Source organism: Procambarus clarkii, chromosome 5, assembly GCF_040958095.1.
Source record: "Procambarus clarkii isolate CNS0578487 chromosome 5, FALCON_Pclarkii_2.0, whole genome shotgun sequence".
NCBI lineage: Eukaryota > Metazoa > Arthropoda > Malacostraca > Decapoda > Cambaridae > Procambarus > Procambarus clarkii.
The window spans coordinates 38,880,160-38,898,926 of NC_091154.1; the positions used below are offsets into that span (position 1 = coordinate 38,880,160).

The 18,767-nt window shown below is 44.0% G+C and overlaps 1 protein-coding gene across 1 annotated transcript in view; it reads left to right on the forward strand.

The window, feature by feature from the left end:
• Nucleotides 1-18,767, forward strand: part of LOC123763600 (putative neural-cadherin 2) — a 50,226-nt gene that overhangs the window by 2,340 nt on the left and 29,119 nt on the right. Inside the window, exons 2-4 of the mRNA XM_069301458.1 lie at nucleotides 4,120-4,257; nucleotides 5,045-6,524; nucleotides 17,993-18,226. Of these exons, the coding sequence (XP_069157559.1) occupies nucleotides 4,120-4,257; nucleotides 5,045-6,524; nucleotides 17,993-18,226 (1,852 nt within the window). The remainder of the gene's footprint in view (nucleotides 1-4,119; nucleotides 4,258-5,044; nucleotides 6,525-17,992; nucleotides 18,227-18,767) is intronic.

Below are 18,767 nucleotides of genomic sequence, written 5' to 3' on the forward strand. Positions count from 1 at the left end.
TCCTGGAGTGTCTGGTGGGTGTTGGTGCTTCCTGGAGTGCCTGGTGAGTGTTGGTGCTTCCTGGAGTGTCTGGTAAGTGTTGGTGCTTCCTGGAGTGTCTGGTGGGTGTTGGTGCTTCCTGGAGTGTCTGGTGGGTGTTGGTGCTTCCTGGAGTGTCTGGTGAGTGTTGGTGCTTCCTGGAGTGTCTGGTGAGTGTTGGTGCTTCCTGGAGTGTCTGGTGGGTGTTGGTGCTTCCTAGAGTGTCTGGTGAGTGTTGGTGCTTGCTTGAGTGTCTGGTGAGTGTTGGTGCTTCCTGGAGTGTCTGGTGAGTGTTGGTGCTTCCTGGAGTGCCTGGTGGGTGTTGGTGCTTCCTGGAGTGTCTGGTGGGTGTTGGTGCTTCCTGGAGTGCCTGGTGAGTGTTGGTGCTTCCTGGAGTGTCTGGTAAGTGTTGGTGCTTCCTGGAGTGTCTGGTGGGTGTTGGTGCTTCCTGGAGTGTCTGGTGGGTGTTGGTGCTTCCTGGAGTGTCTGGTGAGTGTTGGTGCTTCCTGGAGTGTCTGGTGGGTGTTGGTGCTTCCTGGAGTGTCTGGTGAGTGTTGGTGCTTGCTTGAGTGTCTGGTGAGTGTTGGTGCTTCCTGGAGTGTCTGGTGAGTGTTGGTGCTTCCTGGAGTGCCTGGTGGGTGTTGGTGCTTCCTGGAGTGTCTGGTGGGTGTTGGTGCTTGCTTGAGTGTCTGGTGGGTGTTGGTGCTTGCTTGAGTGTCTGGTGAGTGTTGGTGCTTGGTTGAGTGTCTGGTAAGTGTTGGTGCTTCCTGGAGTGTCTGGTGAGTGTTGGTGCTTCCTGGAGTGCCTGGTGGGTGTTGGTGCTTCTTGGAGTGTCTGGTGGGTGTTGGTGCTTCCTGGAGTGTCTGGTGAGTGTTGGTGCTTCCTGGAGTGTCTGGTGAGTGTTGGTGCTTCCTGGAGTGCCTGGTGGGTGTTGGTGCTTCCTGGAGTGTCTGGTGGGTGTTGGTGCTTCCTGGAGTGTCTGGTGAGTGTTGGTGCTTCCTGGAGTGCCTGGTGGGTGTTGGTGCTTCCTGGAGTGTCTGATGGGTGTTGGTGCTTCCTGGAGTGTCTGGTGAGTGTTGGTGCTTCCTGGAGTGTCTGGTGAGTGTTGGTGCTTCCTGGAGTGCCTGGTGGGTGTTGGTGCTTCCTGGAGTGTCTGGTGGGTGTTGGTGCTTCCTGGAGTGTCTGGTGAGTGTTGGTGCTTCCTGGAGTGTCTGGTGAGTGTTGGTGCTTCCTGGAGTGCCTGGTGGGTGTTGGTGCTTCCTGGAGTGTCTGGTGGGTGTTGGTGCTTCCTGGAGTGTCTGGTGAGTGTTGGTGCTTCCTGGAGTGTCTGGTGGGTGTTGGTGCTTCCTGGAGTGTCTGGTGGGTGTTGGTGCTTCCTGGAGTGTCTGGTGGGTGTTGGTGCTTGCTTGAGTGTCTGGTGGGTGTTGGTGCTTGCTTGAGTGTCCTTAAAGTGTTGGTGCTTGCTTGAGTGTCCTTAAAGTGTTGGTGCTTGCTTGTCTGGAGAGTGTTGGTGCCTGCTTGAGTGTCTGGTGGGTGTTGGTGCTTGCTTGAGTGTCCTTAAAGTGTTGGTGCTTGCTTGAGTGTCCTTAAAGTGTTGGTGCTTGCTTGAGTGCGGTGGTGGTTAAAGGGGCAGCGTAGGCAGGAGTTTTACATGACGACGTCCTGAAGTTTTGAGTGTCCACATGAAACAAATTTCGAATCATCGGTTCCCAACTCCAACACGAAATTGAAAATCAACTTATTCCTATTTTACTCTTAAACTGATTTGAAAAAATCGTGGTTTTTTACCATGATTAAACAAAAAAAAATTTGTATTGTGTTTTGTTATGAATGAAGTATAAATTGCTTTATCTAAAATTTCGTGCGTAAATAATTTGAAGCTGCAAATGTCAACAATTGTAGCATCTGAGCGACCTGGTAGAAAGAGTTTTACAGACGAATGATTAATGCACTCCATGAAGATTATCTGTCAGCATTATATATTTCATCTTGGATGTGTTCAGTTATCCTGTTATCTCAGGTTTTAATATATTCGAGATAACATTTGTTTAGTAGTATGTGACAGTGGCATTATGTTCAGTTTTGTTTACTCTTTCTTGGTCTGCCATCGCTCGTCTCTGTGTATTTTGTCCGGCACTTTGTCAGACTTCCGCACTGACACATTCCTCCCGAACACATTCCTTCCGAACACATTCCTTCCGAACACATTCCTTCCGAACACATTCCTCCCGAACACATTCCTCCCGAACACATTCCTCCCGAACACATTCCTCCCCACTACACTCCTCCCCACCACACTCCTCCCCACCACACTCCTCCCCACTACACTCCTCCCCACCACACTCCCCTGCCCACCACACCACCCGTCAAATTACAGTTACCACTTAGTTTTTCAGCAACGTTAATTACCATATTGTTCACCCTCGCCCAGGTAGAGAGGGCGGGACCCTCGCCCAGGTAGAGAGGGCGGGACCCTCGCCCAGGTAGAGAGGGCGGGACCCTCGCCCAGGTAGAGAGGGCGGGACCCTCGCCCAGGTAGAGAGGGCGGGACCCTCGCCCAGGTAGAGAGGGCGGGACCCTCGCCCAGGTAGAGAGGGCGGGACCCTCGCCCATGTAGAGAGGGCGGGACCCTCGCCCATGTAGAGAGGGCGGGACCCTCGCCCAGGTAGAGAGGGCGGGACCCTCGCCCAGGTAGAGAGGGCGGGACCCTCGCCCATGTAGAGAGGGCGGGACCCTCGCCCATGTAGAGAGGGCGGGACCCTCGCCCAGGTAGAGAGGGCGGGACCCTCGCCCATGTAGAGAGGGCGGGACCCTCGCCCATGTAGAGAGGGCGGGACCCTCGCCCAGGTAGAGAGGGCGGGACCCTCGCCCATGTAGAGAGGGCGGGACCCTCGCCCATGTAGAGAGGGCGGGACCCTCGCCCCATGTAGAGAGGGCGGGACCCTCGCCCATGTAGAGAGGGCGGGAACCCTGGCCCCATGTAGAGAGGGCGGGACCCTCGCCCATGTAGAGAGGGCGGGACCCTCGCCCATGTAGAGAGGGCGGGACCCTCGCCCCATGTAGAGAGGGCGGGACCCTCGCCCATGTAGAGAGGGCGGGACCCTCGCCCATGTAGAGAGGGCGGGAACCCTGGCCCCATGTAGAGAGGGCGGGACCCTCGCCCATGTAGAGAGGGCGGGACCCTCGCCCATGTAGAGAGGGCGGGACCCTCGCCCCATGTAGAGAGGGCGGGACCCTCGCCCATGTAGAGAGGGCGGGACCCTCGCCCCATGTAGAGAGGGCGGGACCCTCGCCCATGTAGAGAGGGCGGGACCCTCGCCCATGTAGAGAGGGCGGGACCCTCGCCCATGTAGAGAGGGCGGGACCCTCGCCCCATGTAGAGAGGGCGGGACCCTCGCCCATGTAGAGAGGGCGGGACCCTCGCCCATGTAGAGAGGGCGGGACCCTCGCCCCATGTAGAGAGGGCGGGACCCTCGCCCATGTAGAGAGGGCGGGACCCTCGCCCCATGTAGAGAGGGCGGGACCCTCGCCCATGTAGAGAGGGCGGGACCCTCGCCCATGTAGAGAGGGCGGGACCCTCGCCCATGTAGAGAGGGCGGGACCCTCGCCCATGTAGAGAGGGCGGGACCCTCGCCCATGTAGAGAGGGCGGGACCCTCGCCCATGTAGAGAGGGCGGGACCCTCGCCCATGTAGAGAGGGCGGGACCCTCGCCCATGTAGAGAGGGCGGGACCCTCGCCCATGTAGAGAGGGCGGGACCCTCGCCCATGTAGAGAGGGCGGGACCCTCGCCCATGTAGAGAGGGCGGGACCCTCGCCCATGTAGAGAGGGCGGGACCCTCGCCCCATGTAGAGAGGGCGGGACCCTCGCCCCATGTAGAGAGGGCGGGACCCTCGCCCCATGTAGAGAGGGCGGGACCCTTGCCCCATGTAGAGAGGGCGGGACCCTCGCCCCATGTAGAGAGGGCGGGACCCTTGCCCCATGTAGAGAGGGCGGGACCCTTGCCCCATGTAGAGAGGGCGGGACCCTCGCCCCATGTAGAGAGGGCGGGACCCTGGCCCATGTGCTAGAGATACTAACAGAGTAGTGTTGGTGGGTGCAGGTGGAGGCGGTGGACAAGGACTGGATGGATCATCACGGACTGCTCTATACTGTCAGAGGCGACGGAGTTGATGGTCACCCTCACAACGACGCCTTCTTCTCCATCAACTCCCTCACAGGAGAGTTGATCCAGTTGAGGGTAAGTAGCCAGGGAGAGTGTTCTTCTCCATCAACTTCCCACACAGGAAAGTTTTTGAAAACAAAATGGTCACTTAAATTTTCAGCCATGTAGTTCAGCTGCTGAAGTAGTGAAGCAGATAGCTCAGATTATATATGAACAAGTCGTCTTCAATACTGCAATGTCTGAACAAGAAAAACAGGTATATATGCCCATAGATATAATACATATATACCGATAGCCAATACAGAGTCCTTTGTATTGTGACTCTAGAATCTTGACGCTAAAGTGACTTGAATCTTGAGTTACTGTTACTGTGCAGTCACAATACATCTTGAGTCTAGAAGTATTGAATGATAAACTTAGACAGCAATGAAGTATGACGTTCAACAAAAGTGTATACCTCTACCCATGTATACCTCCTCCATGGTGTATACCTCTACCCATATATACCTCCTGCATGGTGTATACCTCTACCCATGCCATCCTAATATTTCCTCACACCAACACCTGTTCTCATGCAGGTATTGGTTCACACGTCACACTACCAGTACCTCACACCAACACCTGTTATCATGCAGGTATTGGTCCACACGCCACACTACCAGGCCCTCACACCAACACCTGTTATCATGCAGGTATTGGTCCACACGCCACACTACCAGGCCCTCACACCAACACCTGTTATCATGCAGGTATTGGTTCACACGCCACACTACCAGTACCTCACACCAACACCTGTTATCATGCAGGTATTGGTCCACACGCCACACTACCAGGCCCTCACATCAACACGTATCTCTTGCAGGCTTTGGACCGCGACCCGCCCCGGGGGAAGGAGGTGTGGAGGGTGAGGGTGCAGGTGCGGGATGGCCAGGCCCTCTGGAGCAGACAGGCCATGGACCAACTTCTCGCTGCCAAATCTAAGAACGAGAACGAAGCCAAGAAAGCAAAGTCAAACGAAAGACGAAGAAATAACGGTGATAAATCAAATAAAAGAAGATCAAAGAGAGAAAATACGATAGAAGGACCTGTTGGCGTAAGAGAAAGCAACAGAGAAAATAATTATGCAGTGGAAAAGTCTATTGACGAGACGCTAGAAATAAGAGAAGAAGTGGAGCTTCCCGGACACACGTTGATATCCTCGGGGACTGGTGTCGCTAGCCAAGCGTCGGGTGCAGAAGTTCGCGGTGGAACAGATTTGTCAAACGAATCCCAATATTTAAGACGGTATCGAGTACCAGCTGGGAGTAAGTCACGGAGGAGGTCTAAGCTCGCGTCAACAGAGCAGCAAGCAAGTGGCGGACATCAGCTGGGAACAACCAGAGACGCTGGCATCCCTCACATGAAAATAAAGTTTGATTCAGGTGGAACTGACAATCTCACTAACATAAGACACACAGAAAATGAATACACTAGTGGAAGTAAAGACAAAATCCCATATAACGAGGTGTTAGGGAGAAAAAATGGTGCTGCAATGGACAAAGTAAAGGATCCAAGTAGCCGCTCCACCACTGGAACACCACTAAGCCCACGTTCAGCAATTAAGCTCAGGCAAGCACACGCAATTTCCACCGACATAAATTTACACTCAAATGAACAGACTCTCACGACTTTACAATTTTATCAGGAGTCCAATATCAGTTACTATAAACACAAAAAACGTGGCTTAAAGAGCGCTTCTCAGTTCTCGTATCACAACTCGGTATCCCACACTTCGAGAGAAACGACAGAATTTAAATCAAGCAAAACGCTGTCTTTCGTACCTATCGGCACTGAAACCCCAGACATCGTGAGGTCAGGGAAAGACAAAAAGAACAATTTACTTCGCATACAAACATCTGCATTACCAGCTAATGGTTTGGAACCCACAATAAAACCTGAGGCCGACAGTAAACTCACACAAGCTGAAAATTCAGCTCATAAGTTTAAGCCAGCTGCACGTTTGGGTAACAGAATAACAAAGAGGACTCCAGCTGCTTCGGTAGTTCCTCAGTCGACCACCGCGCCCTCCAGATGGAGAAGGTCGACGGGAGAACAGCACTATGAGCTGGGCAGCTTCAGTACAGACAGCGGCTGTGACGACCCGGGGAGCAGCAGCAGCAGCAGCAGCAAGGCAGAGCCCACGGGGCGTCGTCTGGACGGCAGCAGTGTACAGGTGGTGGCAGGGTCGAGGGTCCACGTGGCGGAGACGGTGGTGATGGTGGTGGTGAAGGATATCAACGACAACTCTCCCGTCTTCCCCAACGCCACCATGTTCGGGGAGGTCCAGGAGAACGGCCCCATAGGTGAGTACACTTGCTTCTATTAAAGGAGTGATATATAGCAGTAACCCGGGTTGTCTAACTTTAAGATAGCCAGCACAGTAATCTAGCAATTATATGTTACAGAGTGAAAATAGCCAAGTAATGCTATATGTCCATATTATTAATATGCATGTAGATTGTGACGCCAATCGAACGCTTCAAGTTATCACTTTTAACAATTTTATATTATCCTAACAACTTCAGAATATATATATATATATATATATATATATATATATATATATATATATATATATATATATATATATATATATATATATATATATATATATATATATATAGGGGTACCACCTCTGGTGCAAGTGTAGGGACCCATAGCCTCGGAGAAGAAAATAAAGAGTACTCAGAGAAGACCTTGTGGATCCTCACTGAACACTTTGACATTTTCTTCTCCTACCACCCCTATTCTTTTGGTATGTGTGTCTAATAAGTCTAATTATCAAGACCTTTTAAAAGTTTGACGATAGTCCACACACACACACACACTCGCACAAATGTTGAACCCGTGTGCCCACGGTGGGCCAAAAGTGGCGTATACATCATGAACGGTGAAGAGAAACACCTTGCAAGGAAATCTTCGCGTTCTAACAGTGCAAACGACCATTAGGCGCTATTTTATCAGCGCGGGAGCAAGACGGGCGCTCGGCGTTATGTCCTGTAAAGACCATGTTTTGCAGTGGAGCGGAAAATTGCGAGTCGGCCTTGGAATAACAACCTGGCGGCCATTTGCGGCGGGTGAGGCAACAGCTATACCCGTCCTGTGGTATGTGGCAGCTGCTATACCTGTCCACAGGTCCTGTAGTATGTAACAACTGCTATACCCGTCCACTGGTCCTGTAATGTGTGGCAACTGCTATACCCGTCCACTGGTCCTGTAATGTGTGGCAACTGCTATACCCGTCCACTGGTCCTGTAATGTGTGGCAACTGCTATACCCGTCCACTGGTCCAGTAATGTGTGACAACTGCTATACCCGTCCACTGGTCCTGTAATGTGTGGCAACTGCTATACCCGTCCACTGGTCCTGTAATGTGTGACAACTGCTATACCCGTCCACTGGTCCTGTAGTATGTGACAACTGCTATACCCGTCCACTGGTCCTGTAGTATGTGACAACTGCTATACCCGTCTACTGGTCATGTAGTATGTGGCAGCTGCTATACCCGTCCACGGGTCCTGTAGTATGTGACAACTGTTATACCCGTCTACTGGTCATGTAGTATGTGGCAGCTGCTATACCCGTCCACTGGTCCTGTAGTATGTGACAACTGTTATACCCGTCTACTGGTCATGTAGTATGTGGCAGCTGCTATACCCGTCCACGGGTCCTGTAGTATGTGACAACTGCTATACCCGTCTACTGGTCATGTAGTATGTGGCAGCTGCTATACCCGTCCACTGGTCCTATAATGTGTGGCAACTGCTATACCCGTCCACTGGTCCTATAATGTGTGACAACTGCTATACTCGTCCACTGGTCCTATAATGTGCGACAACTGCTATACCCGTCCACTGGTCCTATAATGTGTGACAACTGCTATACCCGTCCACTGGTCCTATAATGTGTGGCAACTGCTATACCCGTCCACTGGTCCTATAATGTGTGACAACTGCTATACCCGTCCACTGATCCTGTAATGTGTGACAACTGCTATACCCGTCCACTGGTCCTATAATGTGTGACAACTGCTATACCCGTCCACTGGTCCTATAATGTGTGACAACTGCTATACCCGTCCACTGGTCCTATAATGTGTGACAACTGCTATACCCGTCCACTGGTCCTATAATGTGTGACAACTGCTATACCCGTCCACTGATCCTGTAATGTGTGACAACTGCTATACCCGTCCACTGATCCTGTAATGTGTGACAACTGCTATACCCGTCCACTGATCCTGTAATGTGTGACAACTGCTATACCCGTCCACGGGTCCTGTAATGTGTGGCAATTGCTATACCCGTCCAATGACCACCCACATTAAAGTTGAGTAATTGTATATACTGACGTGTGTATGAACGTAGCTCGATGGTAATGTTTAGAATGAATACGTGAATATACAATCAGCTTCCTTACTTATCGGTTTGTGTGTTTTTGTAAACGCTCAACTTTCATATTAGCTGAAAAATCTTAAGACAAATGTATATAATCTTTTTTGAAAATACAAGAAATAATAGTTTTCTTATAATTTCTTCAGTGGAATTTAATAACCAGTTATACATTCTCTTGTGATATTTGAGAGTACTTGGATGTGTATGGGCGTGTGAGGGAGCGTGTGTACATGCTTTACTTGTGATTTACCTGTACATGGTTTAAAGAATTTTTCTACTTACAGCTTGTACTGGATATGTGTGAAAGTCTCCGTAAGTATACATATAAGTATACTTACGTAAGTATAGAGTGCCTGTGTCCGTTGCAGTATATATATGTTTTAGTACATATGGCATGTGTCTGTGAGTGTGTACGCCTATCTCCCTGAGATAGGCATATATATATATATATATATATATATATATATATATATATATATATATATATATATATATATATATATATATATATATATATATATATATATATAGAGCGTACCACCTCTAGTGGAAATGTGGGGACCCATAGCCTCGGAGAAGAAAATAAAGAGTATTCAGAGAAGACCTTGTGCATTCTCACTGAACACTAATATTTTCTTCTCCTACCACCCCCCATTCTTTTGTATATACACATATATGTTTGTTTTATTTAAATTTTGTTACAAAAAAGAGTTACATATTGCGTACAAAGATGATTATCACAAGTTGTCGAGTTCCTCCAGCTCCTCAGATGAAGGGCAGACACACACACACACACACACACACACACACACACACACACACACACACACACACACACACACACACACACACACACACAGTAGGTAAGAGTCTGGGAATACATAAGAATCTACAATTTTATGTAAATAGGGATGCGGTAAATGCTCGAGAGAGGTGCTGAAGACAGGTATCCTTACCCTAACCGAGGCGAATACAGTGGAACGTGAAACAATATCATTACATCCTATTTGTGCAAATATATTTACAACTTTGCAGCATCTGAATAATCTGATGATGCGGACGCTTGTTGATTCTGCTGCTTGTATTCGCTGTAACACTGGACAGAGAATCACATAAGTGGAGTAGACGACATATAGAGGCGAGATTACACAGTGATCCACTTGATAGCGTTACGAGCGAGGGACAAAAAAAAAGTCTTTGTAATGTATAATAACTTCTTTTCTTCATAGCAAATCGAACGATGAAAAAAGTGAGTGAGAAACCGTGCGTGAAAGAAGTGATAAGACGAGCACCAAGAAGCAGCAACAGAGGGTAAAAAAATATATGAATATAGCCTTTTAACAGGACTGATGGAACGTGTGAAAATGGCGAATTTGTTTTACGTGAGGACAGAATACATATTTTGCTTACGTTTTTTGTTTGGATATATATATAGAATGTTCGATGATTTACTCAAAGGAAGCGCGGTGTGTTCCCCGATGTTAATGTTGGCTGCTAAGATAGATACTGAGAGAGAGGTAATGTTGGAAATGAAATGTGTATACGTTATACAGTGAGGTGAACAGCGTGGTCACACACGCACGCACTTTCCTACAGGGGCCTCGTGGCCGAGCGGACACCGTTCGAAATACGTAGTCTGAAGACCGGGGTTCGATACCCGGGCGAGACAAATAAATGACCAGAGTTTTATAAATATATATATATATATATATATATATATATATATATATATATATATATATATATATATATATATATATATATATATATATATATATATATATATATATATATATATATATATATGTCTAATTTGGGGGTGCTCTCGTCTCTGTATACTCTGTCCAGTATCATTCCTATGGTTGTGTCGACTGGGACGTTGGTAAAAAGGGATTCAACGTCCAGGGAAGCGATGATTCCATCGGGCTGGGTAGATTTGATCAATTCTAGGAAATCTGCTGATGATTGTAGACTAAACTTACTTGGAGTGTATGGAGTTAGGAGTTCATTGAGTTTCTTTGCCAGGTGATAAGTTGGGGTTGGTATTTGGCTGATTATAGGGCGTAGTGGGTTACCTGGTTTATGCGTCTTAACATTGCCGTAGGCATATCCTAAGCCATAGTCGCCTTGAAGTTTATTGAAATGCACACTACCTTTCTTTGCGTTGATTGCTGTAATTGTTTTGTTTACTTTCCGCTTAAGGTCTTCTACGGGGTTCCTCGTGATTCGTTGAAATTTGGAGTCGTCACTTAGGATGTCGCTAATTTTGTTCATGTATTCATGGGTAGGAATCAATACATATGCTGCTGTTTTGTCGGCTTTTCTTATTGTTACGTCTTTCAGATTTTTTAGTTGTTTCGCTGCTTCGTTGAGTCGTGGGGTTAAGATTGTAGATGAATATGTTCCTCGTTTTTTCCCTGCTTCTGCAAGTAGTTCAGCTTGAAGTGTGTCAGTGGTGATGACTTTTTTGTTGTCTTCTAGCTTATGGATATCGTCCAGAAGCATTTCGATTTCCAGGCGTTTTTGATGCATCTTTGGTTTAGATAAGAATTGACAATTTAGACCAAGATTTAAGAGGTCTCGTTGGTCCTGGGTAAGATCATAAGAAGTCAGGTTAAAGTAGCCATCTTTAGGACGAGGGATTTTTAGCAGTCCACCGTTTAGGGATGTTAACTTACGGAGTGTCTTTGTTTCTACAAGAGTTTTATGTTGTTGTTTCAGGTTAAATAGTTCACTGTTGATGGTTTGCTTGAGTTGGATAGGGATGTCGTACTGGGTCCATTTGTTTAACAGATGCTCCGCCTGCTCTATAAAGGTTTGGAGGGCTTCCTTCTTCTTGTTTAGTTGATGCCGAATGAGCTCTTGCCTATACCTATAGGTAAACTCTGTATTGCGGACTGCTGGGTCATGTGGGTTTATATTGGTGTATACTGGCAGCAGGTTTTCTTTCAAACATGTTTCATTGAATATGACCGCATAGTCTGTATTTATTATTTTCTGGTTTAGGGCTTCTATCCCTCTAACTATTTTCTTAGCATCAGGGCTTAATTGAAATAGGAGTTCTCCAAAACTCATTTTCGTACTTTTAAGGTGAAGAAAAGAAGTGATTTACTATAGAGTGTATTACACTCTAGGGATAGAAGCCCTAAACCAGAAAATAATAAATACAGACTATGCGGTCATATTCAATGAAACATGTTTGAAAGAAAACCTGCTGCCAGTATACACCAATATAAACCCACATGACCCAGCAGTCCGCAATACAGAGTTTACCTATAGGTATAGGCAAGAGCTCATTCGGCATCAACTAAACAAGAAGAAGGAAGCCCTCCAAACCTTTATAGAGCAGGCGGAGCATCTGTTAAACAAATGGACCCAGTACGACATCCCTATCCAACTCAAGCAAACCATCAACAGTGAACTATTTAACCTGAAACAACAACATAAAACTCTTGTAGAAACAAAGACACTCCGTAAGTTAACATCCCTAAACGGTGGACAGCTAAAAATCCCTCGTCCTAAAGATGGCTACTTTAACCTGACTTCTTATGATCTTACCCAGGACCAACGAGACCTCTTAAATCTTGGTCTAAATTGTCAATTCTTATCTAAACCAAAGATGCATCAAAAACGCCTGGAAATCGAAATGCTTCTGGACGATATCCATAAGCTAGAAGACAACAAAAAAGTCATCACCACTGACACACTTCAAGCTGAACTACTTGCAGAAGCAGGGAAAAAACGAGGAACATATTCATCTACAATCTTAACCCCACGACTCAAAGAAGCAGCGAAACAACTAAAAAATCTGAAAGACGTAACAATAAGAAAAGCCGACAAAACAGCAGCATATGTATTGATTCCTACCCATGAATACATGAACAAAATTAGCGACATCCTAAGTGACGACTCCAAATTTCAACGAATCACGAGGAACCCCGTAGAAGACCTTAAGCGGAAAGTAAACAAAACAATTACAGCAATCAACGCAAAGAAAGGTAGTGTGCATTTCAATAAACTTCAAGGCGACTATGGCTTAGGATATGCCTACGGCAATGTTAAGACGCATAAACCAGGTAACCCACTACGCCCTATAATCAGCCAAATACCAACCCCAACTTATCACCTGGCAAAGAAACTCAATGAACTCCTAACTCCATACACTCCAAGTAAGTTTAGTCTACAATCATCAGCAGATTTCCTAGAATTGATCAAATCTACCCAGCCCGATGGAATCATCGCTTCCCTGGACGTTGAATCCCTTTTTACCAACGTCCCAGTCGACACAACCATAGGAATGATACTGGACAGAGTATACAGAGACGAGAGCACCCCCAAATTAGACATATATATATATATATATATATATATATATATATATATATATATATATATATATATATATATATATATATATATATATATATATATATATATATATATATATATATATATATATATATGCGGAAAATCCACAGAGAAATATGAAATGAGGTGAACGTTTCGGCTTTGTTAAAGCCTTTGTCAACACCAGACTGACTAAGGAGAAGGGAAGGGGGAGGATATATAGGCCGACACCTGACCCAACCCATCCCTAGGGAAGGAATTAACCAAAAACAGGTATAGCTTAGCTTAGAATGGTCAAAGAGGATTAAGCGGTCAGAGAATAAGGATGAAAGATTAAAGAAAAGCCTCATGAACACACAATATATGAATATACAATTATAATGAGACATTGTAAGCCTCTCTATCAGAGTTGTTTCTTAAACTGTTGTGCAATATTATAACTTAAAAATGGATCAAGTTTATACATACCAGTACTAACATTAAGAAGATTTGGACACTGACTGATTAGCGCAGACTCAATCAAATTCCGTTCCACGAAATCCCCACAATTGGTAATGCTTTTTGCCCCATTCCAGTTAATATTGTGATCGCATAAACTCGTATGTAGATACAATGCATTAGACGTTTGGGCAGTTCTAATACTATAAGCATGTTGTGACAACCGCAATTGTAAGGACTTTCCTGTTTGTCCAAGGTACACAGAATCACAATCATTGCAGGGAATCGAATACACACAACCTGCTGTATCAGGGGAGTTTTTTATTAAATTGGATTTGATCGTACTATTAGTGAACACCAAATTTATATTCAGTTTCTTAAAAATCAGAGACAATTTTTCAAGTCCACTCGCATAAGGAACCACCAATGAGTTAATCATTTTTGGTTTCGCCTTAGGGACGTGATTATAAAACGTACGCTTGGCTTGTACAAACGAGAAATCCAAAAACCTCTTAGGATATTGTAAACTCTTCCCAATTTCATATATTTTAGCAATCTCTTCATCAAAAAACTCAGGGCTGCAAACCCTCAAAGCTCTTAGAAACATTCCTGAAAATACTGCCTGTTTAACTTTACTATGATGATTCGAATAAAAATGAACATACGACCCCACGTTGGTAGGTTTCCTATACACATTAAATTTGAACTTTCTAGTGACTCTATGAATCATAATGTCCAAAAACGGAAGAGTACCATTCTCCTCAGTCTCACAAGTGAATTTTATTTAAGATACCATTCTAAGCTAAGCTATACCTGTTTTTGGTTAATTCCTTCCCTAGGGATGGGTTGGGTCAGGTGTCGGCCTATATATCCTCCCCCTTCCCTTCTCCTTAGTCAGTCTGGTGTTGACAAAGGCTTTAACAAAGCCGAAACGTTCACCTCATTTCATATTTCTCTGTGGATTTTCCGCATAAAATGATCTGTGTTTTGTGATCGTCAATTGCATATATATATATATATATATATATATATATATATATATATATATATATATATATATATATATATATATATATATATATATATATATATATATATATATATATATATATATATATATATATATATATATATATATATAACTGAAAACTTCAAACCCCAGAAGGATCCGAACCCAGACAGCCAGGAGCACTATACACATGACGTATTTGGTTCCTTAACCAGCTTGTTCAAGTTTGTTCGCATTTGTGTTGCTCACGTGGCCCCACAAAGTAAGGTTATTCGAAGAAATATCTATGTCCAAGCTTACCACCAAGTGCTGTCGGGTCGTTGGGGATATAGCTTTGGCTCCCAATAATGTTTGTACAGTCACGGTTGGTCGAGTGGTTAAGGAACCGGGCACGCCATGTGTATAGTGCTCCTGGCTGTCTGGGGTCGAATTCTCGAATATATATATATATATATATATATATATATATATATATATATATATATATATATATATATATATATATATATATATATATATATATATATATATATATATATATATATATATGCGTTGCTGAGCCACAGCAACGCGTGGCCGGTTAGTGGTTATATATATAATTATATATATAACCATTATATATATAATGGTTTCATTGAATATGACTGCATATTCTGTATTGATTATTTTCTTGTTTAGGGCTTCTATCTTGACTAGTGTTCTTGCATTTTAGTTTAATTGGAAGAGGATTTATAAAAAAGCCATCATCGAGGTGAAGAAAAATAAATAACTGTAGAATGTATTACACTTGTTATAAATTTACACAACGTTTCGAACCTACATTGTTCATTCTCAAGTGATAGGACAGTACTAAATATTGGTATAAATATTGGATTTATACCATTCAGAAGGTCAGGTGCAGAGAAATACAAATAGGTGAAGAGTAAGGCGTAAAAGTATGAAGAATAAGGCGAAAAAAAGATTCGAAGCACATACAAAGATTAATCAGGTGTAGTGGACGTGGCGTGTTGAGCAGTGTCTTCTATGTTGGCATCTTCATGTTCCAGTCTTGTTCTTATACTCTCATGGTGGGTAGAGTGAATAGTTCCGTAATTTGGGTATTTATGGTGGGTTGCTCTAGTTTTATGTGGATTGCTTCAAGAATTTGTAATCTTCTTACATCTTGGGTGTTATCTATTATAGATTTTATTCAACATTTCTCTTGTTAGTATGATGTCATGGGCTTGTCTCATGTGATTTTGGGGGGGCACCGGACAGAAGAGCATATACGAACAATATGCTCGAACAATATGCTATATAACGTTACCAACTACACAAAATATAATCTTAATTTGAGAATGAGAACAATCATCTTGTCCCCGGATTTCATTAATTACCGTTAAGGAGCTCAGTCTAGGTTTTGTTCTTGGATTAGTCTCTTAACTGCGTATGCTTCCCGTCATTTGCATAATGGGCTTCTCGGCGTTTGTTTAACCTTTAAACAATCCTGATGTGAATGTGAGTTGAGGGGACACTATATACACAAAATGATTGGAGGCTGCAACGCCTTATCGTCTGAGTAGCTCACTGCTTCATCCATGTAATTAAATATATTATTTATGCTTCTATTTCTTCGGAATGTTTTTATTTGATTATTACCTAACATATGCACGTATAACATCTGGCAATAAAACATTATTTACCAAATAAATTATGCGTGTCTGCACACTATACAGCATATACCAAGCCAGTACAATATGCCGCAAAACGCCTTAGTATGTTATCTACACTGTATGGTATATTTCCATATAGTATAATACTTCGTCACACGACACAGCATATTCACAAACGTTATATCTCCACACGTACTCACACACAGTAGAGTATATGTCCAGACAGTACACTATATCCTTAACCGTTGCAGAATATTTCCTCAGAGTACAGTGAGAATATTGCAATACCTGAAACTGCAGAAGACTTATAGGCCCCATGCAATGCAGCTCCTATTTATAGTTAATCACACTCAATTATACATTTAACCTACGTTGGAAGCAATTGTTACGCGGTAATCTGTTGCATAAATCTACTGCCTTATATCCAAGCCAGTTTTTACCGAGGTAATTTCAAAATGTAATCGTATCTAATTTTGAGCCACTGTTTCGTGTTCTTTTGACATATTTAACACCTTATTGATATCCCCTTTGTAATAAACTCTCATTCATTTGCATAATTCATTCATGTCCTCATCATATTTTTTACGTTTCTGGAGAATGAAACCTGAGCTTCCTAGATCTCTCTTAAAAAAAAAATAAACGTTCCTAATTCCTAAAATTAACTTTATCAATCTTTTATTAACACTTTCGAAGGAAATTTATTTTCATTCTAGACTACGGTTTCAAACATCTGACTGCATAATGTAAGTGAGGATCAACAAGAGTAAAAGAAGTTTGAAAAGAAAAGTGTTATTACAAAGCCCTTCGAGACACGTATTTAAGAATCCTATTTGCCTTGTTTCTAACATTTCTACATTGATTTCGTGGTTGAGGATCCATACAAATCATAATTTCCAGAAGTCCATTTTTCATTCAAGCTCTTCTGTCGATGTCTGGCAACTAATTTATCATTTCTTATTATGAAAACCCAATATTTGTCAGTATTAAAATGTATCTTATCAAAATTTTGTCCATTTTTTAAAGTCATACTATGATATACAGTATATTAATTTTCAGGCTCAGTTTATGTCAGCTCTCGTTCTAATGTTATTAGCCAATTTACTAATGTTGTTATTGTTCAGTCCTGTGGTTACATTGTTGATACACTTGGTAAACAAAAGGGTTCCCAGGATAGAGCCTTGAAGCACTCCACTGGCAACGCAGTCTACTCGCACGCATACATTTCGGTTTATATGTAAACTAATATTTAAATAGATTGTCCAGCTAGACTAAACAACGATAGTATAGTTTATATAGGAAATTATGTTTTAATTAAAAACGAAAATGTGAGATATTCTGTGGAGTACAAAAGTGATACTTTAAACACTGACAAGAACATTTAGTTAATCAAAGTCTTTAATGCAAACAAAATTTAGGAAATGCTGAAAAATGTACTCGGATATAACATATTACAAAGAACCGACTTAAAAAAATATGTGGTATTTCTGGACGTCTTTTGATATGTAAATCCATGGTAACTCTGTGGTCTGTAGTACAAGTGTTAGCGAAGTCAGCTGTTGACCGATTCTGAGTTCGATGTCCGAGCAGAGCAAGTTGTTTGAGCACCTTTCCTTTCGTCAGAAGCCTCCGGGTACTTACATAATTAACTTTCAAGTGCCAACTTACTGTTAACTGTTATGGGTTTGCATCCTGAGAAAAGTCTGTCGTTGGAGCTAGAGAGCTTCTCTAAGTCTATCCGGCTTCCGGGTCCCAACAATGGGAAACTGTTAATAAAAATTATCAAATGATTTATAAACAAGTTTTGTTACATTGCTTACTCTACCTATCAACAGTTTTCAGTACAATAAAACCTTCAAGTTTGTCCCTTACCATTCTTTGTGTCACCGTCTGCCCCAGGGAGGTTACTGAAATGATTTCCTTCTACCCTCCAGACCTGTCAGTGGCCGTCATCGCTGCCTGGGACGCTGACGACATCTCTGAGGGCACCAACGCCAGGATCACCTACTCCATAGCCAAGAACGTCGTCTATGAGCCCACGGGAGAGCCCATCTTCTCCGTGCATCCAGCCACAGGCCTCATCCGCACCGCCATCTGCTGCCTGGACAGGGAAACCACTCCAGAGTACGAGATCCAGGTGGTGGCGGTAGACGGTGGCGGCCTCAAGGGTGAGTGTTGACGGTAGGGGTCTCAAGGGTGAGTGTTGACGGTAGCGGCGTGAAGGGTGAGTGTTGACGGTTTCATGGGCGATTACTGATGGTACAACAGCACTTGACTATCTTGTACTCTTTCCTCTTTATAGCAGAAACCGTGAATTGAGTTAGCCAACCCCACCATTCTTCTCTAGCTCATTCCAGTCGTTCACAGCCCGTACACTGACCAGACACTAATGTCTCTTACGCTGTTTTGAGCTTCACTTATATAGTATCGATGTGTTCCCCCTCTATACTAAAAATCCTTTCCTTGTGAGAGGAGGTGTATTTGTATGTGTAAGAGGATGTGAGTGAGTGCAGTTGTGAGAGCGGGGGGGAGAGGTGTATGTGTAAGAGTGTGTGTGTGTGTGTGTGTGTGTGTGTGTGTGTGTGTGTGTGTGTGTGTGTGTGTGTGTGTGTGTGTGTATGTGTGTGTGTGTGTGTGTGTGTGTGTGTGTGTGTGTGTGTGTGTGTGTGTGTGTGTGTGTGTGTGTGTGTGTGTGTGTGTGTGTGTGTG